Source organism: Sarcophilus harrisii, chromosome 2 (genome assembly GCF_902635505.1).
Source record: "Sarcophilus harrisii chromosome 2, mSarHar1.11, whole genome shotgun sequence".
Classification (NCBI taxonomy): Eukaryota; Metazoa; Chordata; class Mammalia; order Dasyuromorphia; family Dasyuridae; genus Sarcophilus; species Sarcophilus harrisii.
The window spans coordinates 479,259,837-479,287,292 of record NC_045427.1 but is presented as its reverse complement, the minus strand read 5'-3'; the positions used below and the strand labels follow the sequence as shown (position 1 = coordinate 479,287,292).

Sequence of the window (27,456 nt, the reverse complement as noted above, 5' to 3'; positions counted from 1 at the left end):
CTTCATAATTTAGTCAATGGGTTCTGTAGTTCTATTTACATCCAATTCTGGATTTCTCTGTTAGAAAGACTTTTAAACTCCAATGTACTATTTTCCTACTTCCTTTAAATTATCTTTTGGGATGTGATGGTTAAAAATCCAAGTTAAATCCAGCCCTGCCTCTCTAGAACCTAAATTCACTACTCTAGTTCAGCAAAGCCTTTACCTCTCTAACCATATTCTCCACTCCCTTCCACAAAGTGTGGGGGACTCTTGTTCTTTTCTAACTATTCCAGTTTCACAGACTACAAGGACTTTTCTGGAGAAGTACAGTTGTTCTGCTATGCAGAAAGTTCTACTATGGGAATAGGAAATATAGGTTAATCAGTAATGAAAAATCGGTAAATTTAAAAAGCCAGCTATCCAGAAATCCAAGGCAAGTCACCATAAACATAAAAGTACTGCACAAAAGATAACATAAAAAAAGATAACACAATTGCTATGTTTCTAACTGCTTCTAATAATCAAAAGATATTGCTTGAACATGATCAAAACTATCTCATCAACTCCATAAAATTTTCCCAGCTAATTAAGTCATAATTTAAACAGCAAGGTAGAATTTTGCCTCAGAACCAGTAAGATTATTTGCAAAACTGCTGCATCAAAAATCCCTGATACTGCACTGAGGGATGGATATGATTTCACGTCTATGAGCAAAATCACCTTTCCCTGCCAGTTTTAGTACTGAATCAAAGAAGCATTTTCATTTGCTTTTCATAATCAAAGTTCAGCAAATAGATAAATGATCATGGATTTTACTACCTTAAATAGGAGACTGTGTCACCTGCCAATTTTAACACCTGGTCTTAACAAACCACTTAAGAGTCTTAAACATACAGATGACTAAGCTTTTAAGTAGAGATACATTACACTCTATAATAATCATCAACTCTCAAAACAGACTTGTCATCTTTCTTACTGTCTTTACAGTTTTCTAATGAGAATTTTAAGATCCAGAACCCTGCCATCCCCTTTAATCCCTTTATTCTTCTCCTAGATTTTAAAGGTGAGAACAGTTTTTGTAGGCCCAAGCCAAGGGGAGTCTGACCTTTATGATACACAAAATTAAGAATTAATCTCCTCAGCTCCAGTTCAGACTGAACATTCAAACTATAATCTATTCTGATTTTGGCTCAGGCTACCCCATGTCATTCAGATGGGCTATGACACTTTGATAGTTTCACAGCACTTTAAAATGGCTTTTAGGTCTGAATTGGCATATCTTGAAGTAAAGCTTCCACTGAAAATAACTTCTTTACCTTTATATGTTCATCTTGGAAGAATGAAGTTTTTATAAAAGATACAAAATTTCCTTTGGAATATGAACTTCCCAATTCTGCCTCAGAATGATTCCCCTTCTCTGCTGAAAACCCCAATCAACACACACACACACACACACACACACACACACACACACACACACACACACACACACCGCCTCCAACCTTCCTAGATAGTTTCTCTCAGGGACCCTTAGTTCCTCCTCTTATTCAGGAAAGCCTCTCAAAATTACCATTACCTTAGGAAACTGCTCTGCAGGTCCAACCACTAGTAAAATGGTTGGTCTTTTTTCCGTGGAATCAGCCCCTCTGTCCTGTTTCCCCAACAGGTTTGACACCTGGTCTCCCTGGGTAGAATCTTGTTTGCCTTTGGCTTCATTATCTTTTCTCTCTGTAGGGCCTTGGCACACAGCCCTAGGGAAAAAACTAGACAGAAAATGCCAGAGCATCTGCAGCATCACTGCTCCCTTCAATCTCCCAGTCAAGAAAAACTCCGCAGTTGGTGACTGTTCACTTTCAAAGAGGGATGTGCTCACAAAATCAAATGTTACAGGCTATACAGCAGCTTGAAAAGACTTGACTTGGGAGTTCCAAGGCTGAAGGAACTATGCTTTCAGCAATTGCTTCCTCCCCTTTCAAATTTGCTGTTACTGCTGTCGTGCCTGGCCTGAGAAGTAGCTTACTGTAAGAAGCTTCACCAGGCTGTTGGGGGAAAAAAACCAAACAAACAAAAAGGCTGGAGATGAAAACCTACTCTTGCAGGTGAAAAATGAAAAAGTACTTAGCTTTATTAAAAAAAAAAAAAAAAAAAAAGGCAAAGAAAACAACCCTCCCTGTTACAGAAGCCACTAAGTGCTCCCAATTAACCAGCTGTCCCCAGATCAACTAATGATCAGACAAACTGAAGACCTGAGCATCCAGCCTGCATTCTCACTGCAGCAGTGCCTGGCCAATCCCCTCTACCGACACTAACATGTTCATTATTCAAACCAGCAATATTCCTCCAATCACAAGAGTGCAAAGCCGGATGATTTCCTGCATGCAGTCCAACAATTCTGCAGGGAAGTGCTTGCCTGCAACCTCCAGATGAGAGTCTCAAACAATCGACAAGAATGATTAGCAGAGCTTCAACCTCCCTTCAAGTTGACTGGGAATCTATTATAATATTCTTTGCAGAATATCTCTTTGGTAACATTTACCACACAGCTAGAGATCCATCACACAGTTCTTTGTAAATATTGGATGAATAATCATTCTTCTAAAAGCAGATTCATATTTGGTCATCTGCTTCTTAATACACAGGTACATAAATGCAATAGTCAACTTCTTTTGGAACACGAATCTCCTTATGTCAAAGTGACCGTTTTAACATGCCTTTCATACACATTTCTTAAATATCTAATACTAGGATTAAAAAGCAAGCTAAATGTCTTAATGTTTATCTCTCATTGATAAAAGCTGAAAGTGGCATTATCATATCAGTACATTCACTTGATACATGGAATACATTTATCTAATTCTTAGAAGAAAATGTCAGAAAACTAGGCAGTTCCAATATGTACAAAAAAATCCAAGATACAGACAAGTCTGGTGAAACTTTATAGACAGACTGCTAGTGTTTGAATCATCTCCATAACCATGATATGAAACTCAATTTTGTTAAGTTACGGATTGCTAAAAAATGGCTCCATTTTTTACATTTTAGACCCATTGAAACTATTTTTACTTTAAAATATTTTGTTTTCTATCTTTGTCTCATGGTTTTATAAGTTTTTTTTAATGTCATAACACTTGGCCATAGACCAAATGTATTTTTTTTGATCACTTATCTATTAAAAACATCTCAACCAGAATCAATGCATATATAATTATATAATGTTGTTTTACTACTATAATTTGCAAAACCTTAACATATAGTCATACTGCCAGATACACAGTAAGCATTAGATTAACACTTCTTGGTAGATAATGATTACTATAAAGTTAGGAAACAGTCTGACTGAAACAGTCACCAAGCATTTATTATTAATGACTGTTACCATTTACAGAACATATAGACACAGTTTACAAAGTATTTTTATTATAACAATCCTGTAAAGAAAGTAGGAAGCAGGCTTAAGAACTGAGCTATTCAAGACCACATAGCTCTTGCCAGATATGGAACTCAAGATATATGGCTCAATATAAAAATTAATATGGGAGAACAAGAGCAGGCATACATGATGCAATTCCTAATCTATTTTTTTTTAAAAAGTCAAAAGCACCTATCAATCCTGATGTGAACAGAAAATATAAATTGCATGATTTTCCTTAAAGACCTTATAATGTTAGCAAGACTAGCAATACCTAAAGAAGCAAGAGGGTGTACTGGGAAGAACAACTAGATTTGGAATCTGAAGATCTTATCCTGGAGACACTACACCTACCATGAGGTCCTGACAAAGTCATTCTCTTTCTATCTGCAAATTTAGGCTACTACTTTTAACAGTAACAACCTCATAGGACAACAACCTCAGTAATCTACTTTCTAAGTTTCAAAGTACTATTTGTCCTTCATTCTGGAATAAGACCATGACAACAGGAAGGTGATGCCATGACCAAGTCAGTGAAATGGATTTAAGGGAGGGAGGATGGGCTGGGCAGAGTCACCAACCCTACTTTGTCCTCTGAAGCCATCTGGGTTCAGTGGCAAGATACAGATCAGGACAACTGGAGATAGAAGTATTATGTAAATGGAAACTATAAATATCCATAGGCAATTGAAAGGCCATGTATAAAGTGTTTAGCTTCTTTAAATAAGTAATATGCTAGATCACTGAGAATATACCAGATTTCAAGTGGAGGCAAATAGTGTAAATTTTAACTTTATAGATACATATTAGCAAGTACACTTCATTACTATGCATTCATCCTGGAGGAAAGAATGAGGCTGAAAATTTGGCACAGCTTAGCCTCCCTTAAATCCAATTCATATCACCCTTCTGAAGTCATTGGTCCTATTCCAGAAGGAAGGACTAACAACAAAAATGAAGAGGAGTAAACCGCATGTTTAATTCACCACAAAGGGAACTAGGAAATCAATGAGGCTAAAACTTGTGTATTGAAAAAGGTGAAGCTCTCTGAGATATTTCTGTCATAGGAAGTGAAACTGGAAAGTCCAGCTCTGATGAAAACTTCCAATAAAGAACGCCTGTAGTTGGAACAGAAGGCTTAATAAGGAAATGCAAGGGCACTTCTCAAAGAATCATTAATTTCTTCAATAGCCCATACTTAATAGCAAAGAACTAGTTCCACAGAGTTACCAAATGTTTAGAATCAACACAAATTTAAAGAAAAGATATTCTGTAGGATGTTTAGAGAAATCTGATGCAATATAGAAGTTCAAATGCTAAGGAAACTGAACTAAGATATTCTAATTTCTTGCTCAATCAAGGATGTGCCATTGGTCAAAATTCTATTTTTTCCCTTTTATCATTGGAAGCATTCTTTGAAGTAGAAATGTGATACATCTGCATTGTCAGGGGAAAAGATATATATATATATATATATATATTTGATATTAGCATGAAATAGCCCAGCTACTCTTTCAATGGAATCAACCAAATTATTCTCAACTAAAGGGGACAAAAGAATTATTTTAAAAACCAAAATGCCTTTGCCACAACTCATTGTACATAACATTCTAAGGTTTTCAAATCATCTTCTTTAGAACCATTCTGTAAAAGTTGAGGAGTGCAAGTACTATTGTCATTTTATATATGAAGCAAAAAGTTCAGAAAAGTTTAATGACCTCTAGTCACACAGCTAGGCAATTCACCAACCAAGGTCTGGTCTTATGTCTTTTGATTCTATGTTCATCTTCCCTTTCCTAACTGTTATGTTATCAGATCTACTTTCTGAGGCTTCGAAGCAAACTACTGGCTTGAAATATGTACTAAATATTTTCAGCTTTAGATTCTGATTTGAGGAATTCATATTAAAACTTAAAGTATCTGAATCATTGAATGTGAATTCAGCATTCCTCAGTTGCCTGCTCTAACACAGACGAAGTACTCCAGTATGGGGAAAGGGGAGAAGTGTGAAATTGCATTAAAGAGTGGATTCTGTGGATATTTTTCAAAGTTGTTTGATACCAATTTGCCAAATCCTACTAGCTTTGATTAGGAATAATCAAATAAATTCTGTCCAAAGAGGATGGAATCAAACCTAATACTATCTGAGTAAAAGCAATTGTTCGGCTGCACACAGATTATATATTTTTAAACATCTGGCTAATAAAATATATAATAAATGTGAATTTTAAAAAACAAACAAAATAAGGTCCAGAAATTCATCACTAATCAATCCAACAAAGACTATCTCAAAAAATTATAAGTTCTTTTACAATCTCGGCTCAAAATTAGCAATGTAATATTCTCCTCTCTGGGACTCAATAAAACTAGAATGTTTAAATAAAGATCCTTTTTTCAGTACTGAAAATAACTGTCAGCTCTTTGAAGACACATCAATAATGATGTACTTAATGACTAGCCTAGTGTTTGATGACAAAGTCATAAAGATTGACAGAACCTAGCACTATAGCTGACTCTATCCAACAAGATTATTTATTTTTAGTCCCACAGGAAGAATGTAACATACAGTTTGTCCTTATTCTTGGCAAACTCTCTGTTTCCCAATATTTAAATAGTTTTGTTTATTTCTTCATATAATGCAGTTTTCTTTTGTGTTTCAGTGAGAAGTATCATAGGAAGCTCCAAGAGCAAAGGTGGCTAGGGGAATAGAAGAAAAAAGAAAAGCCACTGTAGTAGTGTATTGAACTGCCTTTAAAGGTATCTGCTTACTTCCCAATGCAGAGTCAAAAAGAACAGAAGCAGTCACCACCTCTGGTTTCCTCAATCCACCCAGTAGAAAATGAGTAAATGACTCATCTCATTTCCAAGCCAAGAACTGAACGAAGATAAGAAATTTGCTCAAGTTGCCTTTGCTGTTCATTTATTATTTGAAAGTTAATTTCCAAGTCTTTAATTTTTTTTTTTTAAAGGCAATGAATTGTTTGGTATTTTTAACTTCTTACACAGGAATAATTCACCAGTCAGCTGCTTTATTCATTGTTTCTAGCCTACTATTACTGTGCTTTCCTGGAAGCTTTACAGTGAGACTTCAAGGCTGGGCTATTAGGGTTACAGTCTACTGTTATAAATGTGAAAAGAAAGTTCACAAGCGTTTGCAGGTTATATTTTATTATAATTCTATTACTCTAAAAATAAATAATATTGGTGTAAATTGTCAAATCTTGGTCATATAGAATAATGTGAAGTCAGAGTCTATTGTTAATTTATCCATCCAGTCTCCAATCTAGTTAGCATATTTAAAGACATTCACAACAACCTTAGAGACAAGCTTGCAAGGAACTTAGCTTTCCCAGACTGTCATATTACCATAAGTTAAGACAATAGTACTCTACCAACTACAATTGCATCCAAAAAGGAAATTAGCTTTCCTAGACTATCTTGACAGGCACATCTTTAGACCAGGTCCATTCCAGCCTTTGTACTTGACAAATCCCCAGCATTACATTGCCCCTATAAAAGATCTACTTATGATGAAGGTCTTTGCTAAATTCTCAAGTCTAAGCCCACTATGAGGTTTTCTCTTTCTTTTCCTCATAGTGCCTTCTCTCTAATGGTGCCTTTCTCCTTACTCTAGCAAACTCAGGTTAGTCTAACCTGTCAGTTAATGGCTTTCTCCCACCCCATAGAATACTTCCTTTTTTCTGCTTAATTGTGAGTTCCCTGGAGGAACTTGTCTTTTTCCTTGATAACTATAAGCTCTCCCAACTCTATTTCATATTTACCACTCCTGGTGTGTCTATTTTGTCTCTTATTTTTGTCTGTAAACTCTTCTCCTAAATTAAACCTTCCTTTTGTCAAAGAGAATGACCATTGTGAATGTCATGTTTTTTTGGAACTAGGTATTGCTACCTTGACCTCACCAATACAATGTAACTGAGTGAGTACTAGCTCAGGAGACTGTAACGCTGGACTCTAATCGAGTTTGCCATTAGCCTTTCATTTATAAAATAAGAATAATACTCATTCCATCCACCTCTGTAGTGGAGAGTTTAATGGAGGTATGTAAAATACTTTGAAAATATTAAAAGTGCTATTTAAATATCAATTTTAATAAAAATAGATGTGAAAGTAGTTTGTAAACTACAGTGATTGATATATATGTGTGTACACACACACACACACACACACACACACACACACATATACATATATATAAAATGCTGCATCATACCTCCAGTTCTTTTTTTTCTTACAAAGTGCTTCATAGGATTGAAGATATTTTTATCTTTCCTTTATCTCCAAAGCCCTTAGCTTTAACTTTCCTCTCACCCACTAAAGACTTCACAGTGTCTTTCTTGGTAAGAAATTATAATAGTAAGTCCACCACCTACTTGCTCTGTATTACTTTATCAAGCACCATATTTCTGATTTATCCTAAATTTTGCAAATTAGGTAAAATGTGAGTCTTGGCTCCACTTTTTGGCCTTAAATATTTGAAACTGCTCAACAAACTTCAACAAACATGTTCAAACACAAAACAGACAAAGACTATATATGAAACCATGAAATTCTATCACACATAGTCTGATTTTTTTTTAAGAGTATATATGAGGGGGCAGCTAGGTGTCCCAGTGGATAGAGCACCAGCCCTGAAATCAGGAGGACCTGAGTTAAAATTTGGTCTCAGAGACTTAACACTTTCTAGCTGTGTGACCCTGAGCAAGCCACTTAACCCCAATTGCCTCAGCAAAAAACAAAAGAGAGAGATGAAATTTAACAAAGTAGTATTGCTTCACTAGTCTGTCCTATTCTAGACCTTCTTCAGGTCTTTTCTACAATTTTAAAATGTTTCAGTAATGTTATTTCTTTTTATCATGGCTATCACAATTCCCCCAACAAGTTTTTGTTCCCTCTCCCTGTACAGTTAAGTAATATGTCATATAATGGCTGTGTCTGAAAAGGTCCAGCTCCTTTTGTTTTGTCTCTTCTTTTGTCTGTTTGTTATGTTCCTTTTGTCCATTTCCTTTCTGCCAAGAGGTGATTGACCACTGAATTAAGAATTCTTAAATCTTCCAAAACTTATAATGTAGTCATTGTACAAATTGTTCTCATTGTGCTCTCATCACTTCACACAAGACTTCAGGTTTCTTTGAATCTATCCCTTTTTAATGACACAATAATATTCTATTACATTCATATACCATCATTTTTTCAGTCATTCCTCAATTCGTGGGAAACCATTATTTTCAGTACTAAGTGCCACTATAAACATATTTCTACCTATGGGTCCTTTTCCCTCTTTCTTTGGTCTTTTGGAGGTATACTTATATTTGACACTGCATTTTCAAAAGGACAATGACAAAGTTCATTGAGTTCAGGAAGGACACCAAAATAGCAACAGGTCTGGAGATCATGTCAAAGAAAAACTATTGAATTAAATAGCAATGTTTAGTCTGGAAAAAAACTAAGAACCAAAAGAGTCCTTTAAATAGTCAAAGACTGCTATCAAGCAGAGAAAAGAGGCAATTACAGAAAATAAAACTGGACTAATGGATAGATGCTTTAAGGAACCAGATTTCACTCATTATGACTAACAACTTTGTAACAAGTGTAATGGCTAATAACAAAACAGGCCTATAAAACTGAAATTAAGCCAAGAAGATGTTGAATGACCATCTGTGTAGAAAGGTATAGAAAGATTCCTGAAAGAGATAGAGAGTGGGATTGAACTAGATGAATTATAACATCTCTTCCAGCTCTTAAGATTTTTACTATGAGTCCATCAAGCCTTGAATAAAAATGTTAAGGATGCCCCATCCTTGCAACAAGAGAACTGTTCAGTTCTACACACATATATTGTATCTAGCTTATACTGTAATCTATTTAACATGTATAGGACTGCTTGCCATCTGGGGGAGGGGGTGGAGAGAGGGAGGGGAAAAATCGGAACAGAAGTGAGTGTAAGGGATAATGTTGTAAAAATTACTCTGGCATGGATTCTGTCAATAAAAAATTATTAAAAAAAAAAAAAAAAAAAAAAAAAAAGGATACCCAATCCTTAGGACACTATGTGTCCTTGGACAAGCCACTTAACATTTCAGCATATTTACAAGGAAAAATGAGAAGATCAGAATAGATGGTCTTTAGATCTCTTGGATATTCTGTAAAAGTCTAATGAAAATTAGTGAGAAGAGTCTATAGACTCAAACTCAATGAGGAAAATGGAATAAAGCTCTATAAAAATACAAACTCACAAGAAAGACATTATATTTGCTCTGGATCACATATTATAACAGTATTATGGTATAATATGTGATCCTCTTTAAGCTCATTCCCCAATGGTTTCTATGAGAAAGAGAAGGAAGGGAAACAAACATTAAGTGTCTACTATGTGCAAGGTACTATGTTAAGCATGTTATAAATATTGTATCATTTAATCCTTCAAGGTTTTCAGAAATGAATAAATCTTCAAGACATTAAAACAACCACCATTACTACAACCTAATCAAAATTCAGGTTCAGGCCTACTCTGAGCACATTTCTTCTTTTGCTTTCTTTGGAGGCAATTGGGATTAAATGACTTGCTCAGGATCACAAAGCTAGTAAAAATGTCAAGTACCTGTACCCAGATTTCAACTCAAATCCTCATTGTGCCACCTAGTACTACATTTTCTTCCTTTTTATTTGGCTAAGACACCTACCAAGACTTTTTTTTTTTGCCCTTATTTGAATTTTTTTTTCTGATTATGCATGCTTTTTTTTTTTTTTTTTGCAATATTTCTTTATGAATCATGTTGGGAGAGAAAAATCAGAACAAAAAAGGAAAAACCAAGAGAAAATGGAAAAAAAAAAGTGAACATAGCATGTGTTGAATTACGTTCATGTTCCATAATTCTCTATCTGGATGCAAATGGTGTTTTCCATCCAAAGTTTATTGGGATTGCCTTGGATCACTGAATTGCTGAGAAGAACCAAGTCTTTCTTAGTTGATCATCACAAAATCTTGCTGTTGGTTCTACTTGTTTTGCTTCAGCATCAGTTCATGTAAATCTTTCCAGGCCTTTCTAAAATCAGCTTGGTCATCATTTCTTGTTTATTCCATTACCTTCACATACCACAACTTGTTCAGGTATTCTCCAAATGATGGGCTTCTCTACTTATTTTCCAATTCTTTGCCACTACAAAAAGAGTTGCAACATTTTTGTATATGTGGGTCCTTATCTCTCTTTTATAATTTCCTTGGGATACAGACCTACCAAAGCTTTTAGTCACTCAATTCATTAAAAAAAAACAAAAACAAAAAAAAAACTGGGTAAGTTTAAAGTTAAGCCTTATTAATAAAAATAAATTTGTCAAAATATAGTACAATCAGTTTAACACATGAATTTAATGCTTTTTAGAAGAATTGTATTTCTCTTGCCATTCTACTAACTTATTAAGTACCATTATTTCTTTGTAGAAAAAGGTCTGTGTCCAAGTCCAAATTATAACAACATAAAAGCATAATTTACTTAGCAGTCTGAATGAAGACAATTTCATGCTTGCTTCCTTTTTCTTGCAAGCTCTCCCATCTATTTTCCTTATAATAAATGAAGATTATTTATCTTATCCAAGGAGTTTCTAAAATAAGTCACAAGTAATCTTTATAAAAAGCTTCTTAAGCATTAAGTTAGGATTTTCTCGTGGAGACAATACAATGCTATAACACTTAAAACTACCCATTTAATTAGTAGAAACTACTATACTTACTGGCATTTCTAAAACAAGTGAGCTTTTTATGAGCCTCAAACATTTTAGTACTCTAATAAGACAAAGAAATTCTTCTTACTATAGAGAAGGCTGGCAGTGGTGGTAGAATTTTTGTTGTTGTACAGCCGCTTCTGTTGTTCAGTTGTCAAAAACTCTTTCTGAGTCCATTTCTTGGCAAAGATATTAAAGTGACTTGCTATTTTACAGATGAGGAATTTGAGACAAAAAGAATAGGTGACTTGCCCAGGGTCACAGCTAATGTCTGAGGCTGGATTTGAAGTCAGGAAGATGAATCTTCCTGATTTCAAACTCAGCTCACTATCTACTCACTGAGTTGCCTCACTGTCCTCGGGAGATGGAATAAAGATCTACAAATAGTTCACAAAATTTGCATCCTTCAAATTCTTTCTCTTCTCTTCTCTTCTCCTTCCTTTCCTTCCTTTCCTTCCTTTCCTTCCTTTCCTTCCTTTCCTTCCTTTCCTTCCTTTCCTTCCTTCCTTCCTTCCTTCCTTCCTTCCTTCCTTCCTTCCTTCCTTCCTTCCTTCCTTCCTTCCTTCCTTTCTTCCTTCCTGTATGTCTTGTTTTCTTTTATAAAATGATTTATATGGAAATATTTTACATGATTGTACAACTATAACCTGTATCAGATTGTTTACCATCTCAGAGAAGGGAGAACCCCTGAGATCAGATTTGAATTCAGGTCCTCCTGACTTCAGGACTGGTGTTCTATCCACTGTGCCATCTAGCTGGCCCTTAAGTTCATTTTAAATTAACCATCTCACTTTGATGGTGAACCCAAAGTCTTCTACTTAAGGTACATAATTAACAATCTGCCTAATTCACCTCAGACCAAAAAAACCCCCAGTTGACAGTTTATGGTTTGGCCACCCTGAATAACTCCAAATTAAGCCCCTGTAGAAGCTTTGGAGATAAGAGTTATCTACACCCATTTTATTGATAAGGAAACTGAAGCACAGAGAGTTTATGTGAATTCCCCAAGTCTCAAAGCATGGTAGCAGAAGAACAACACAAGAGTCCAAATCTCTCACCCAAAATTCTTTCTACTGGGGGCAGCTCGATGGCAAAATGGATGGAGCACCAGCCCTAGAGTCAGGAGGACCTGAATTCAAATCTACCCTTAGTAGCTGTGTGACTCTGGGCAAGTCACTTAACTCCAATTGTCTCAAAACAAAAAGTTTTTTAAAAACCAACAAAATTCTTTCTGCTATGCAAAGCCACCTTCATATTTTGAGTTTTTAAACGAATTAAAACTTTTAGAAAGCTAAGGCAGCTTCTATTTCTTCCATGTTCCTTTAGAGCATTTACTATAGTGCATTTACAGAGTAAATTCACAGTCTATGCTGATTACCTAAACTTTGTCAAATATTTATTAAGACAAATTATCACTGTTCCACTTGGGTGAGATATCAAAGATAATACAAGTTTACAATCTAGTCAGAGAAAAAAAGGATGAACAAGAAAAACAACTAGGAAAAAAAACCTTAACCTAAGTGCAAGAGTGTGGTAGGTTAGAGTGCTAGAGTTCAGTGAGGCAGAGTAATATGGCTGGGGACTAATGAACTATTTTTCTTTTTATTAAAGCTTTTTATCTTCAAAACATATGGACGGATCATTTTTCAGCATTGACCCTTATATAGCTTTGTGTTCCAAATTTTCCCCTGCTTTCCTCCATCCCCTCCCCTAGATGGCAAACCACCCAATACATGTTATACATGTTAAAATATATGTTAAATCCAATATATATGTAAACATATTTATACAATTATCTTGCTGCATAAGAAAAATCAGATCAAAAAGGAAAGAAAATGAGTTAGGAAAACAAAAAGCAAGCAAACAACAAAAAGTGTGAGAATGTTATGTTGAGAGAGGCATTTTTCTATAAGAAGCAGTGTGTCGTGGAAGACAGAACACTAGACTTGAAGAGAAGAAGCCTGGCTTAGATTCATACCTAGTACAACAATGAAAGTACTGGGCTTGGAAATCTGAAGTTGGAATGTGGCTTCAGACACTAACTGGATGTATCAACCTCAGTTTCCTCAACTGTAAAACTGTAAAAACTACAACTAATGATAATAGTACCTAGCTCTCCTTATTGTGAAAATCAAAAGTTGTAAAGTGTTTATCACAATGCCTAGGGTTTAGTAGGTATTTAACAAATGCTTCCTTCCTTCCTATCTACCAATCACAATTTCTTTCTACAGTTTCTTCAAATATAAAATGGGAATAGCCAATAACTATCTCAAGAATTGTAAGGATCAAATGACATTTCATGTGATAATTTGATATACTTGTACATAAAGACCTCTTCATATTTTAAAAAGTACCCTACAAATGTCAATTATTATGTAAAAATCCCAGCTGATTTAGATTATATACTTCCCTCCCTTATTACTAAATCTGTCTACAGTATATAGTCCAATTCCAAGTATTTGTTGTTGGTTCCAAAATTTCCTGTAGTAGATAGATACTAGATTTAGAGTCAGAGCATCTAGGTTACCACTTACCATTTATATCGCAACACTCATCTGTAAAACAAACTAGTTGGATTGTGTGATCTTTTAAGGTCTCTTCCATCTCTTATATCTATGATCCTAAAATTGGCCAGCTTAAACATCCTAAAACACATTTCTGTACACTCTCCTACTCCAAAATATTCAATAGCTCCCCACTGCCTACTAAACAAAACTGAAATTTCTTGTCTAGACATTTCAAACCCTCCACAACTTAGTCTAGCTTACTTTTCCAAATTATGACACCTTCCTCCCGTCCTTCCAAGGGCCATAAAATACCCTGGCATGTCCTTCCTTTCTCTACCCCTCCTTATTACTTATCTGTCAGGGAAATTACACCCATCTTTCAAAGGACCAATTCAAAAGCAAAACTTGTTCACCTGTCCTAGATCTTTTATGGGTGTTGCCTCAAACTGAGACTGTTGAAGACGTTGGCTTAAAAAGACCAAGATCTCCCACTGCATCCAGGGCCATCTCCAGTCATCCTGATCTATGTCTGGCCTCTGGGCCCAGGTGGCTCTGGACTGGGGAGTGAGGCAGGTGACCTTGCCCAGCCCTCCCTCACTTACCTCCAGTTCCCTTAAAGGACATGGTCTTCTTTGAGAATGAAGAATAAACAACAACTGACTAGCCACTAATGCAGTGCTTTAAATGTGTTTTAAGACAAGGATTGTCAAACTCTATACCAAGAGAAGACCAAAATGGATACATTTTAGACAATAAAGGATGATACCTAAGCAAATCGGGGGAGCAGAGAAAAGTTTGGCATCAGATTAATGGATAAAGGAAGAATTTATTACAAATTCTTTAAGAAACAAAACAAGAGGTGGTTTGGTTCTATGAAGGTGACAATTATGTAGAATAATAATTTGTTAAAATTATCCTTTAATGTAGTAATTTCAAGATTACCATCTTTTTTTGTTTTGTTTTTTAAAGAATCTTTCTCTACACCTCCTTCCTCCACCTTTCCCCTCCTTTTGTTCCAGAAAAGGCTCTTTGCCTACATTCTCTTTCCAAAGAAGTTTCCCTGGCGTGCTGCCACAAGTTTATCTGCCCACTTCCATTTTAAGTAATTTTCCTTTGAAAATCTCTTCTGCAACAAAGACGGGTCCCAGGGTTTATTTTTAAAGAAAACTTACCACAAGCTGCTATAATACATAGACAAAAGAGTACAGTCACAAGGCCTGGACTGATTCACTGGTTCTGATAAGTCTTCACAATGATTCCTATTCCAAACCTACCTATTTGAACAGATCACAGTAAAGAGTTTTCAGAAGCAGTTTAATTTACCTTTTTTTTTTTTTTTAAACTTCTATAGGAAATTGCTATTTCACCACAACTCCATGATCTCTTCAGCAGCTCTTTTCTTCTATCTCATAATTCTCTAAAACTTAACAAGCTTTGGCATAATGTAAAAAAAAAAAAAAAAAAAGAATTGGAGCAGTTTAAAGTGGGAGGAGGGGCATGGCACAGAATTTCTTGTTGCAATCAATTACAAAGCTAGTATTTCCTGATACTTGAAAATTTGCCTAAAGGCTAATTTTAATTTTTTTTAAACACAAGTCCAATAAAAATTTATTAAAATTGGGGCAGGTAGGTAGCACAGTGGATACAGCATGGCCCCTGGAGTCAAGAGGACCTGAGTTCAACTCCAGCCTCAGACACTTGACACTTCTTACCTGTGATTTTGGGTAAGTTACTTAAAACCAAGTGCCTAAAAAAAAAAAAAAAAAAAAAAAAACCCTTAAAGATAAATAAGGAGGTTCTTGTTTTCAAGTCTGTTACTGATCATTGTCTGTAAGTCTTCTCTACTACAGCTTAACCAATCTATAGCTGAGACCTGTAAATGTTTTCAGAACATATATTTGATGATGGCAAAAAGCAGGTCTATATTCTAAGATTGAGTTATGCTTTTTTTTCAGCTATATCTTTCAACACTGGAAAAGAAAACTGATTAGATTATAAAAAGATTTTTTTTTCACTGTTTACCCTTGGAAATTAGCTACCCTTAAAGAATTTAGATTATGATCAATAGCAAATGAACTGTGAATTAAGAGTACATCTTGACCCTTATTATAGTAGCTATTCATAAATCCTAAATTAAAAATATAATTTACTTCCTGTTGACAAATGACTCAATCTACAACATGAAATAGATATAGGCTATTTTTTTTTTTAAAACACAAAGTGCTCTAAAGTTCATTTTTCTCAAAACTACTCTGTGAATCAGGTAGTGAAATTATTCTCAGGAAAATACTACTAAAAGTACTAAGATTCACCAATTTATTGCACCCTTGATAGATAGAATTGGTTAATGTCATCAATAGGTGGGGAAACTAGCTTAATTCTATCATCCCTTTATGTTAAATTGATTTCTTTCTCTTTTGCTATCATATCTCTTAGACTACTTACTACCTCCGATTCCAACCAGAACAAATTCCAAGGTTTCCAAGCTGATTCTAAGTATTGAAAATATCCTTAGTTACTGGAAAATTATTCTGAAAACTTCGTGCATTTGGTTTAATTCATTTTGTATACCAAACATCTATTCATATCTTGGCCAAAAAACTTACATCTTTGAAATAATGAACTAATTAAAATGAACTAATACTACAGATGTACTCCCTGTTGCAACCCGGGAGGATCTTACATTAAATGAAGTGAATTGTCAAAGTGGTGGGAAAGACTTTTGATAAAGTACCCGGCACAACACAACAAAGGCAAAACAGGAAATTTTCAGGCTATTGAAAGAGCTCTCTCAACTTATCCTCCTCCATCTAAATCCCTCTAGAAGATAACTGCTAACACCTACACGGTGATTTCACAACTGTCACTACATCTTCACCATTACACCCAGTACACAAGAAAGAACTTCCAACCTTACAAAGAGGAAATGGAGGTTTAAAGACGGCTTCAAAGCTCCGCGGTGACAAGCTGTCATTAGACCAAAGAATCGTCACTCTCAGACAGGTCACTTTAAGCAAGTTTCAATTTCTTGCCCCGTCTTTACCCACACATCGTGTGTCTACATTGAGCATCAGCGGTCTAGCTAAGTCTGGAGAGCTCCTCGAAGAGGTCGGGCCAACAGGTGGGGGAGATAGTCAGTCCCTGGGAGCCCGAGACCAGGGACCTTCTCGTAGTCAGAGGGAGAGGGGGGCTCGCTGGAAGCGAGGTGGCTGGGAGGGAGGCTGTCGAAGCCGGCTCAGAGAGGGATTCCACGGGAGGGGGCTCTAGCCTCCAAGTCCCTCCCGGGGCTCCTTCCAGCTGCGCAGAGGAAATGCCTCGGTGGGAGAAGGGACCCAGGCCCGGCCGGCGTGTTCGGCCGGAAACCCAACGGGAGGGCTAACGCTTCCAGGTGTCGGCCCCCCCCCCGGAAGCCCCAGTTCCGGCTGCCCGCGGCTCCCAGACTCGGGTTTCTCCCGGACCAGAGGAGGGATGCGGGAGGGAGGGAGACAAAGGGCCGTTATCGCCCCTCGGGGTCCCGGCCAGCCCCAGGCCGCGGCTTCCTTACCCGAAGCTCGCCCTCCGTACGAGGCAGGCCGAGCCTCCGCAGCCCCACAGCCAGGTCGTTGACACAGAGGCCACCGTCGTTGTTGACATCGAGCTCCTGGAAGAGACTCCAGAGGCGAAGGCGGTGTTCAGGACCCCCGCACACAGCGCCGCCACACGGGTCCTCGGCTGGCGACTGGGTGGGCGCGGCGCCGGGGGCCGGTGGGGAGGCCACGCAGCGACACAACACGTCGCTCACCATCGGGCGCTGGGCAAAGTGGAGGAGACTGGCGTGGGGGTGGGGGTGGGGGCGAGGGCGACGGAGGCGTCCGCGATCGGCGTCCCGGCTCCTACAAGTGCTCGCGTGGAGGAACTCGCCGGCTTCTCCCCAAGTGAAAAAGCGCCGGCAAACGGGCTGGGCGGGGCCGGACTCGGACCGGCTGCCCGCGCGCTTCCGGGAGCTCTGCCCCGAGCCAACTCACCTCCTCCCCACCCAGCCCCAGCAACCAATAGCCAACTTCGATCTCCGCACGAGGCAGGGCCTAGAAGGAGGTGCCGGGCGTCAACGCTCCACCCCCGAGTCTGGTCCAATAAGCGTAAGGTTCTTCTAGGGGGAGATTCAAACATCAGTGGGGTTTCGGAATTACTCGAACCAGCTTTTCGAAGTGGGTTTTCCTCAACAATAAGTCGAGTTCCCACGATTAGCAAACTGATTGATCCCAGGAAATTTCGTCTTACGGAAAGAAAAAAGTAAGAACGAAGGAGGGAATGTAGGCTCCAAACTGGAAGCCGCTATCTTTTGAGTAGCAAACGTAAAAGCCAATGGCAAAGGAGAATTTCGATTGTGGGCGGGACCAAAGGTAAAATTGGCATGGCCCTTTGCCAATAATCCCTGAATCATTCCGAGTTTTTGTACGCTAACATCGCAGTCCTCCAATAAAATGGACAAATCCAGAGAGCTGGTGGAACATTGGTGAATAAATGATAGAAAATACATCCAATAGAAAAGCAGGAAAAAACCATTGGGGGCATGGCGTCCCAACTCGATCGACATGGCTATTGACCAATGAACCTTCCAAGTCGAGGAATAGGGTGGCTCGTAATCATGACGGACAGTGACGCCAGCCAATGGGAGTAGCTAATTCCTTGCTGTATCCAACCGGCACGCGAGGTTTCCCTGGAGAAGAGCCGGCGCTCGGCCCCACCGGGGAGGGGAGGGAGGGAAAGCTCCGCACGCCCCGGCGGAAGAGGCAGATTCAGGAAGCCATTACGCAGCTCCCTGGCGGAGGTTCGGGCGGCCGAGGCTGGGCCGTACGCACTTTGCGTAGCGCCGGAGGTTGTCAAGGGCCTGGGCCTGGGCCTAGGCCTTGGCAGTGGGCAGGGGAGGCCCTTCCCCTGTTGGGGGCGGCAGGCCGAGGAAAAGGAGGAATAGCAGGGAGCTGGGGAAGGGGGCATTGGGAAGACCATGGCGGTGCCAGCCAAGAAGAGGAAGATGAACTTCTCAGAACGTGAGGTGGAGATCATAGTGGAGGAACTAGAGCGCCAGAAACATCTGCTCATCAACCACTTCAATGCAGGCGTGCCCCTGGCGGCCAAGAGCGCGGCCTGGCACAACATCCTGAGGCGAGTCAACGCTGTGGCCACGTGCCGCCGGGAGCTGCCCGAGGTCAAGAAGAAATGGTCCGACCTCAAGACGGAGGTCCGCCGCAAGGTGGCCCAGGTCCGCGCTGCCGTGGAGGGCAGTGAGCCCCCTGGCGGGCCCGAGGAGGGGGGCCCCGGGGGCCCCGGGCCGGGTCCCGGCGGCGCGGGCCCCTCCGTGGCCCCTGTCCTGCTGACCCCCATGCAGCAGCGCATCTGTAACCTGCTGGGTGAGGCCACCATCATCAGCCTGCCAGGCGCGGCTGAGATCCACCCTGTAGCCCTGGGGGCAGCCACAGCTGCGGCCACGGTCACCCTGACACAGAGTGAGTGGCCCCCACCGCCTGGAGGGCAGGAGGTCCGGGAAGGGGCTTGGGAAGCCGGAGTGGAAGGAACCTTAGGGCGCCATTTAGGCCACACCTAACTTTACAGAGAAGGATAAACTGGCCAATAGGTTGATGGCCTTGGGTCAAACAGGACCGAGGATAGGATGAAAGGTCACTTAGTGGTCATTCAGTCCAATCTCCCACTTTTTATAGAAGAGCAAACAGGTCCACAGAGGGAAAGACTGGCACAAGGTAACACAGAAGGACTGTGCAGAACTGGGACTAGCATCCCAATCTCCTGACTGTTGATGCAGGACTTTTTCCACACGTGTGAAGTCCTGAGCAGCTTTGCTGGATGTTTTCTAGGAAGGGTTGTTGATTTAAAACCAACAAACAAAAAACTCCAATACCAACTGCTTTAAGGGCCCACCTTGATTATTTTGTTGGCCTGCGGAAGATGGGCACTTGGCTCTAATGACTATTCACAGTGTCTATTCTTGAACCTCCATTTTTCCTCAAATGTCTAAAGGAAGTGTAGTGGAGAAAGCACTAGAGTTGGAGTCTGGAAGTCCTGGGTTCAAATTTAACTTCTGACATCTTTGACAAGTCATTTAACCTCTCTGTGATGACTATTGTCTATTCCAGGAAGGGAGCAGAACAATGATCAATGTGTGTTCCATGGATGTTCCATGGACTAGTCATAAATATGGAAGCTGTAAGAGATTATGTCTCTATGTCATCCTGGCCTCCCTAGATCCTCTATTCAACTGGTTCAACCTGGTATACTTTACTGTATGTTAATTGAACTACTACTGTGACTTCCTTCATTTTGATAAATAATCATTTTGGCTCCTATATTCTGCTTAGCAAAAAAAAAAAAAGAAAAGAAAAAGAGAAAAGGTGGAGGCAAAGAGCACAAGGGAAGCTTGATAAGAAGGGCTATAATAAATCTACCTAGAATGAAGTTTGTATTTTTGCATTTTATTTTATCTCCTATTCCCATAAAAACCTTAGTAACCTTGTAGCTTTTCACCCCACTAAAGGAGTGTATTCTGTAACCTCACCTCAAACATGTCCTCTCTTACAGTTCCAAACTCCAGCTGGTTACTTTGGGAGCAGATACTAATTTTTCTAGGATTCTTTTGACTTTTTTTTTTTTTTTTAATCTATCCTTTAGTTCCTGCTGAGACCACCTATCATACTTTGGAGGATGGAGTGGTAGAGTATTGCACAACAGAGACACCCACGACAGTAACTGCTGAGGCACCTGTGGAGATGATGGCCCACCAAGCTGATGTGTCTGTCAAGCCTCAAGCACTGAAAAGCCGTATTGCACTTAACTCAGCCAAACTTATACAGGAGCAGCGGGTCACCAATCTGCATGTAAAGGAAATTGCCCAGCATTTAGAACAACAAAACGATCTCCTGCAGATGATTCGTCGTTCACAAGAGGTGCAGGCTTGTGCTCAGGAACGCCAGGCCCAAGCAATGGAAGGGACACAGGCAGCCCTGAGTGTTCTCATCCAGATCCTCCGTCCCATGATTAAAGATTTCCGCCGCTATCTGCAAAGCAACACGCCAAATCCTGCTCCACCATCTGATCCAGGTCCAGTAACCCAGAATGGACAACAAGATAGTCTTATCCAATGACATCAAGATTAATTGAACTCCCTCTTCTGTGACTGAATGGATTCTCTGTTGTATTTCAGGCAGGTCCTATGGTTTTCCTTAAAATAGGATAAACCACATGGATAACTTCCTATTAGACAGGAATTCAACGCTCTTGGTGCATAATGTATTTGGGAGCTGGAGGAAGTTGGGATGTGGAACTTGAGCTTCTTGGAACCAGAGTTGCCTTCTCCATGAGGCCTACTGCTGTTATCCCAGGAGCTTGAAGACCGGTTGGCCGAGGCATCGCCTTGCTGGAGGACCAGGCACAGCTGTGCTAACGTTACTTGACTCAGTCTCCTAACTTGACGATCTCCTATGAAGGTCAAACTGGAAGTAGTGCAGCCAAGAGGGAGAATCCCAGGTGTTGCCATCTTGAATGATGATAATGGTGCTAACCCTTGTAAAATACCACCTTTATCCTCCAGGAGGCAGTATCACTGGGACTGAGGCTGAAACTGCACCCTCTTCTCACTGTGCCTAGGTCCCCAGGGGAATAGAGTAAGGTATTCTCCCACAGGCAGCAGATTCCCTGCTCATAGCCTAGAATGTTTCCCCAGAGATCTGATGCCAGCATCTGTGACTTGAAGCTAAAGTTCACCAGTGCTGCTCAGGAGGGGTTCCGTTGGAGGGGAGTGTCTCTGGCTGCCAATAATGTCTTCCACAGACTCTCACCACTCCTCCGGTGCCTGTTTTTTTCCCCCAATATCACTTAGTTGGGTGGTATTTTTAGCTCCAGGCTCAGGCTCTGGACTAGTAATTGCTGAGGAAGATAAGCAGAGGGATAAAAGATCATTAACTCTCAACTCTTTGCCTCAAGGAATTGCCCTTACTGAGACCTGTGTTGAATTCTTGACTACAGCTGAATGGCCTCTATCAAACATGTCCACTTCTACACATGTATCACAGGAACAAATTCAGTTTTTTCAGAATACAGATCTGCAGTGCAGATTCATCCCATTCTATATTTCCTTTAACCCTCAAAAGTTAAATGCAGAAAAACTGTGCAGCAGCATCGCTGTGGAGCACTCATCCCCAAAATGTTAGGTTACTCCACAGAACTGTTGCAAGATTTCCAAGCTCCAGCTGGGATGAATCCAAAGCCATGATTGACACTGAACATATGGGAAGAGTAGAATTTGATTACTATGAAGACTAAAACTTTTGGATTCTTGGAAAATTGACCATCTCTACCTTGCTTCAAAAAAATGTTCTGCATTGAGAAAATCCTTGCTTTTGGAAAGGAGATGGTACCTTGAGATACTTAAAATTGGACTTCATTATTCAGTCCTTTGAATCTACTCATCTTATTTTCAGGAGCCACTGTAATTTTTGAAGGTTTAATTCTAATCGAGTGGCTATTTTTGGTTAAGTTTTTAAATTTTCACCTATCACTGAGGCCCTTGCAGCTACATAAGCCCATGTCACCTTTGATGAACAAGGCTGGGCAGTATCACTGTATGTGCCTTGACCAGATGTGGCCCATGGTTGCAACCCAAGGTACCAGCCCCCAGCTTTACAAAGGGAAGATGCTGCCTCTGTGGGCACTTGCATTTAGAATTGCTAACTTTCACTATTGCAATCAAGAGAGACATTCCTTTAATCCCCTACCCCCCAATTCCTTAGTTCTATTATTACTGTAATACTGATGGCTTTTCTGCAGAGCCATGTATGTCATTCCAGTAAAGAGCTGGGCTCACTGATAGAGGTATAAGAAAAGTTTTTGAAGACATGCGTGGCTAATAGCACCCCCTAAACCCTTGGTTCTAATGGCACCAGCAGCTCCATCAGGATTTAACTGCAGTGGCCTCTGAAAATTTGTGCACAAGAAAACTCAGCTGGATTTTACCCATTTTTGAAGTCTGAGCCAGTACTGTGTCTGATCCAAATGACTGGATACAAAGAAGATTCCTGGGGTCACTTGGACTAGTTCTTTCCAAGTATTTTTAATAATAAAAGCCCACTTTTTGTACATAATATTTCTCTGCTTATTTATTGGTCACATAAAATAGTCATGGATTTAAAGATTGAGTCTATGAAGTTAGATCTACTAAAAACTTGCCATCATTTTGGGGTATCATTAGAAAAGATTGCATAGAATGATGAGTAGCTTTATATTTAATGCCTAACCTCCTGAAGTCTTTCCCCTAAACAACTACAGAATCTTAGAATGTAGACTTAGATCTAAAAGAAACCTTATGGGTTCTCTCATTTTACAAATGAAGGAAATGGCACCCAGAAAGATTGTTTTGCCTAAAACCATCCAGATGGTAAATGGCAGACACAGGATTTGAACCTGGGTCCTCAAACTACAAGTCCAGAGCTCTTTTCTTCCTACTATGTTGAAGCACCCTTGTTACTCACAAAAACAAAAACAACTATTTTTTAAAAGTCTGAATGAAGGTCTAATGCTAGCTATAAATAATTGTCCTTACATTTGGCCTTTCATTCTAGAACTCCATCTTCCATAAAGTAATTGTCATTGTTATCACTAACTAACTTCACATTACATGTGTGCCTGCTCTTGATCTGGTGCTGATGAGATTTGATATCTGGAGAAAACTGAGGATTTGATATGCTTCATTAGTATACTCTGACATAAACTATAGCCTCCACCCAGCCATAAGTTCTTTGTCTTAATACTGGAAAATCAAGTTATGGTTGGTTCCATTTAGAGAGAATATTGATGACATTCACTTAATTCAATTCAGTAAGCATTTCATTATATTGACAGAAATATTTCTGAAATGTAACGTTATCATTTTCCTTTTTAGACTATGTTAAACAATTGAACCTATTGTCTTGACCTCCCCATAATCCTGAGTTTTCCTCTCTAGATTATGTTGGAAAACTACTCCCAAAATAAAAATGATTATTACCAAAGTGTCCTGTTCACAAGGATAGTGATTGTGATATATTTAATCTTCTCTCTGCCTTAGCAATTTACATAGTGCCCTCCACATACTTAAATGTTCGTTGACATTGAACAATTAAGATTACCCACTAAAAACTAGTGAATTAGGCCAAGGAAGAAGTATTGTGGATATGTGAAGCAAGAGAGGGAGTTTTAACGAGTAGAATAGGCGGGTCAAAGAAAAAAGTCCATCCAATATTGTTTGTTCTATCCCCCAAAGTCCTCAGCTCATCCTGAACCCATCCTTCCTGAATGGTGCTAGTTACCTGTGTTTTAGATTCTGAAAATGACCAGGCAGAACTGCTGCCTGATGACTTGACCTTCCTTACCTGGAACTTCATGCTGGTTAGGGTAGAATTTCCAGGAAATCAGCTGCTTTTAGATGATGAAGAATTAAGGGCAGAAATAAGCCGTGTCTCACAGATGAAGATTTTGAGGTAGATTCTCCTTTTAAAAGTTGAAGCACAGGCTTTCTCACAGGAATCCAGCCAGTTTTGCCCACAATAAACTGGTAATTGCTGCCTAGTAAACATGACCAGAATGGCAAGTTTCGTGAGGTAATGAATGACCTCTGTTTGTTATAGTTGCATGATTGTGGTCCTGCTTTCATCTAAGGACATAAGTAAAATAGACATTAGAGCTTAAGTGGTCCTTTAAATATCTACTCCAAGTCCCTCATTTTACAAGATAAGAAAAGTAAGACCCAAATTCAGTTCAATAGGTGATTGGCAAAGAGCAGGGGCTTACAGGACTATAGGAATAAAACAAAGAAAAACAGTATCTACCTTCATGGAGCTTACATTTTAAGGGAAGCAATATGTATCCAGAAAAGAAAATGCAAAATACATACCAAGGAATTTTGGAGAGGTGGGAGTCATTTAAAATGTTTTTTTTAATTTGTTTTTAATACACATTGCTTTTTGAATCATATTGAGAGAGAGAGTGAATATAGCATGTATTGATTACATTCATTCTCCATAGTTCTTTTTCTTGATGCAGTTGGTATTTTCTATCCAAAGTCTTATTGGAATTGCTTTGGATCACTGAACCACTGAGAAGAACCAAGTGTTTCATAGTTGATCATCACACATTCTTGCTGTTATTATGTACAATATATTCCTGGTCCTGCTTGTTTCACTCAGCATCAGTTCATGTAAATGTAAATCTTTCCAGGCCTTTCTAAAATCAGTTTGTTCATCACTTTATAGAACAATAATATTCCAGTATCTTCATATATTACAACTTATTTAGTCACTCCCCAGATGACTCTTTCCAATTCTTTGCCACTACAAAAACTTTTGCACATGTGGGTCCTTTTCCCTTCTTTATGATTTCCTTGGTATACAGACCCAGTAATGGTACTGCTGGGTCAAAGGGTATGCATAGTTCTATAGCCCTTTGGGCATAGTTTCAAATTGCCTTGCAGAATGGTTAGATCATTTCACAACTCCACCAACAATGCATCAATGTCCCAGTTTTCCTGTATCCCCTCCAACATTTATCATTATCTTTTCCTGTCACCTTAACCAATCTGAGAGATGTGAGGTGGTGAGGTGGGAGTCATTAACACCTGAGGGGATGAGGAAAGGCCTTGAGTAAAAGGTGGCATTTGAATCTAGCCTTTAATGGAGGAGGGATTCCAAGAGATGGAATTTCAGATATGGGAGACAGTTTGTACAAAGTTGAGAGCTAGAATGTCATGTCCGAAGTGCAGTAAAAAAAGACAATTTGGTTATAATATAAAAGTATATGAAGAACACTAAAGTGTAGTAACTCTGAAAAGATATATTGGTGCATGACTGTGAAGGGATTTATAGTTTAATCCTGGAAGCAACACTGAAGCTTCTTGAACAAGGTAGTAACAGGGTCAAACATATAAGGTGCATGATCAGGATAGCCTTTGATCTATTTGATCCTTCAATCAGTATGATGAAATGATAAGGCATAGACCTTTGTCTGAAGGGCTCCTCCGTGGGAAATTCATGTGCCTTGACTCCTTGCTGAGAGCTCTCAGAGAACCCATCTGATTGGTTTTCAGTGACTGTGACTTACCTCCAAAATAAATGGTGTTTGTGAGGAGAGGGGGATGTCAGACTAGCCATCCCTCCCTCCTTCCCATCTCCCTTGGAACATTCAGATCTGAAAGGCCAAGGGAGGGAAAGCTGGATGAAATGGGCTGAAGCCACTTTTCAGCTAGATTTTATTGAATTTGGGGAGTTGTTGGAGGAGGGAATGGTTCTTCCAAGAAAAGTCTTTTCCCCTCTAAATCTCAGTCAACATCTTGTAGATAGTCATAGTCAATGGGAACCAACTATAAGAGGTCTCTTGGCTTCCTCTCAGGAAGGTTCAGGTCACATGTTTACCTTCATTGGAGGTGCTCTTCAGGCATAGACCTGAGGGTGTCATTTTAGGATTCATCAAATTGTTTAGGGGCTCCTCTGATCAATTCCTCCTTCAAGTACTTTCAGATTATTAACTTTGTACCTGTGTGGAAGATGAATTGGAGAGAATAGATGTTGGAGGATGGAACACATATCCTAAAACCATAAACCACAAAGGCTAAGCTATTTTCTCTTTAAAATGTGGTGAAACCATTCTTATGACATCATTGTCCAAAGGTACATAACTTCCTGGTAGCCTAAGTACAAAATCCAGCAAAGGACAAAAATCAATTCAAGCTTCTCTCCAGTGGCCAATACAGAAGCTGGAATGCTGCTCCCAGCTGAATCAGTGTTGCTGTATTCTTGATGAATATACTTTCTCTTCTATGTCTAGTAAGATGTAGTTTCCTTCCTTATCTTTTTATGCAGGTTTGGTCCCTTTAAGAATTGACTTATTCCTTTCTTTCGGATTCCCAACCCCTTCTAGTTGATGTAATTTTGATTCACAAATCCTGGTCCCTTTGAATTCCAATAGAAGATCTGGACCTGTCCCAGGCCCATGGATCTGAGCCAACTTGGGGCTATACTCACAGGCCCCTTTAGCTGAATCTCTCATTATAAAAGAGTTAATCTGGAATCCTCTCTTTGCAAAGGTTCCAGACATGCCAGCCTTACGCCTGGGATGCCAGGACCCTCTGTCCACTGGAATCCTGTTTCCAGTGCCCTTCTTATCTCTCTACCTTCACTATTTCCTTAACTAGACTCCAACTTTACTTCTAAACCCCATAATAAACCTCTTTTATCAATCTAGCTTTTCAGGCCAATAAATTCCTTTATTGGGGACTAGTGCTGCCACTAGACCTCATTTAATTCTGTATCCTTGTGCCAAATCCAGAGGGGTTCCAGGGGAGCTCTATTTGACTCCCTGTACCCCAAACCTGCCACTAGACCTCAATTAAACCCTAATTTCATTTAGGTACCCCAAATCTAGACCTCATCATTTTAATTAGATCTACTTTTTTTTTGCTTGATCTGAGATCAGGATGGCTACCCCTCCTTTGTTTTTTTTTTAAACTTCACGTGAAGCATAATAGATTCTGCTCCAGCCTTTTATCTTTACTCTGTATATATCAACTCTTCTATGACTAAATAAACCTTTTGTTAATAGTCAGATGGTTTATACATACATAATTTTGTTACAAATTTTAATCTGAAACATCAGTCTGACACTGTGCCAGTCCCAACATATTAGAGACTATTGTGTTTCTCCAGGCCAGAACAGAAGAGGTTCAGACAAGATGGATGATAAGTGGTATAAGGGGAGGAAAGGAGTTAGATGTGAAATATGCTGTGGAAGTAGATTTGATTA

The 27,456-nt window shown here is 39.3% G+C and overlaps 2 protein-coding genes across 5 annotated transcripts in view; one reads left to right on the top strand and one right to left on the bottom strand.

Moving 5' to 3' along the window:
- Positions 1-17,677, bottom strand: part of SLC25A25 (solute carrier family 25 member 25) — a 32,666-nt gene extending 14,989 nt beyond the window's left edge. Inside the window, exon 1 of one of the 4 annotated variants that reach the window (XM_031954707.1) lies at positions 17,183-17,677. In XM_031954707.1, coding sequence (XP_031810567.1) covers positions 17,183-17,422 — 240 coding nt within the window. In that variant the 5' untranslated portion in view covers positions 17,423-17,677. Of the gene's footprint in view, positions 1-1,558; positions 3,031-17,182 lie in introns of those variants that run through there. The other 3 variants (XM_031954709.1, XM_031954708.1, XM_023494272.2) reach the window with 3 other exon arrangements.
- Positions 17,678-18,390: 713 nt separating this feature from the next.
- On the top strand, positions 18,391-23,126 carry NAIF1 (nuclear apoptosis inducing factor 1). The gene is made up of 2 exons (XM_031954712.1): positions 18,391-19,124; positions 20,302-23,126. Exons 1-2 carry the CDS (start codon positions 18,626-18,628, stop codon positions 20,772-20,774), a joined length of 972 nt encoding a protein of 323 aa, XP_031810572.1. The 5' UTR covers positions 18,391-18,625; the 3' UTR covers positions 20,775-23,126.
- Positions 23,127-27,456: the final 4,330 nt, after the last annotated feature.

Bases quoted from the DNA above. Each gene is read 5' to 3' on its own strand.
- NAIF1 (XM_031954712.1), top strand. From the start codon at position 18,626: ATGGCGGTGCCAGCCAAGAAGAGGAAGATGAACTTCTCAGAACGTGAG. The intron at 19,125-20,301 runs GTGAGTGGCCCC...TCTATCCTTTAG, and splicing joins CACGGTCACCCTGACACAGA to TTCCTGCTGAGACCACCTAT.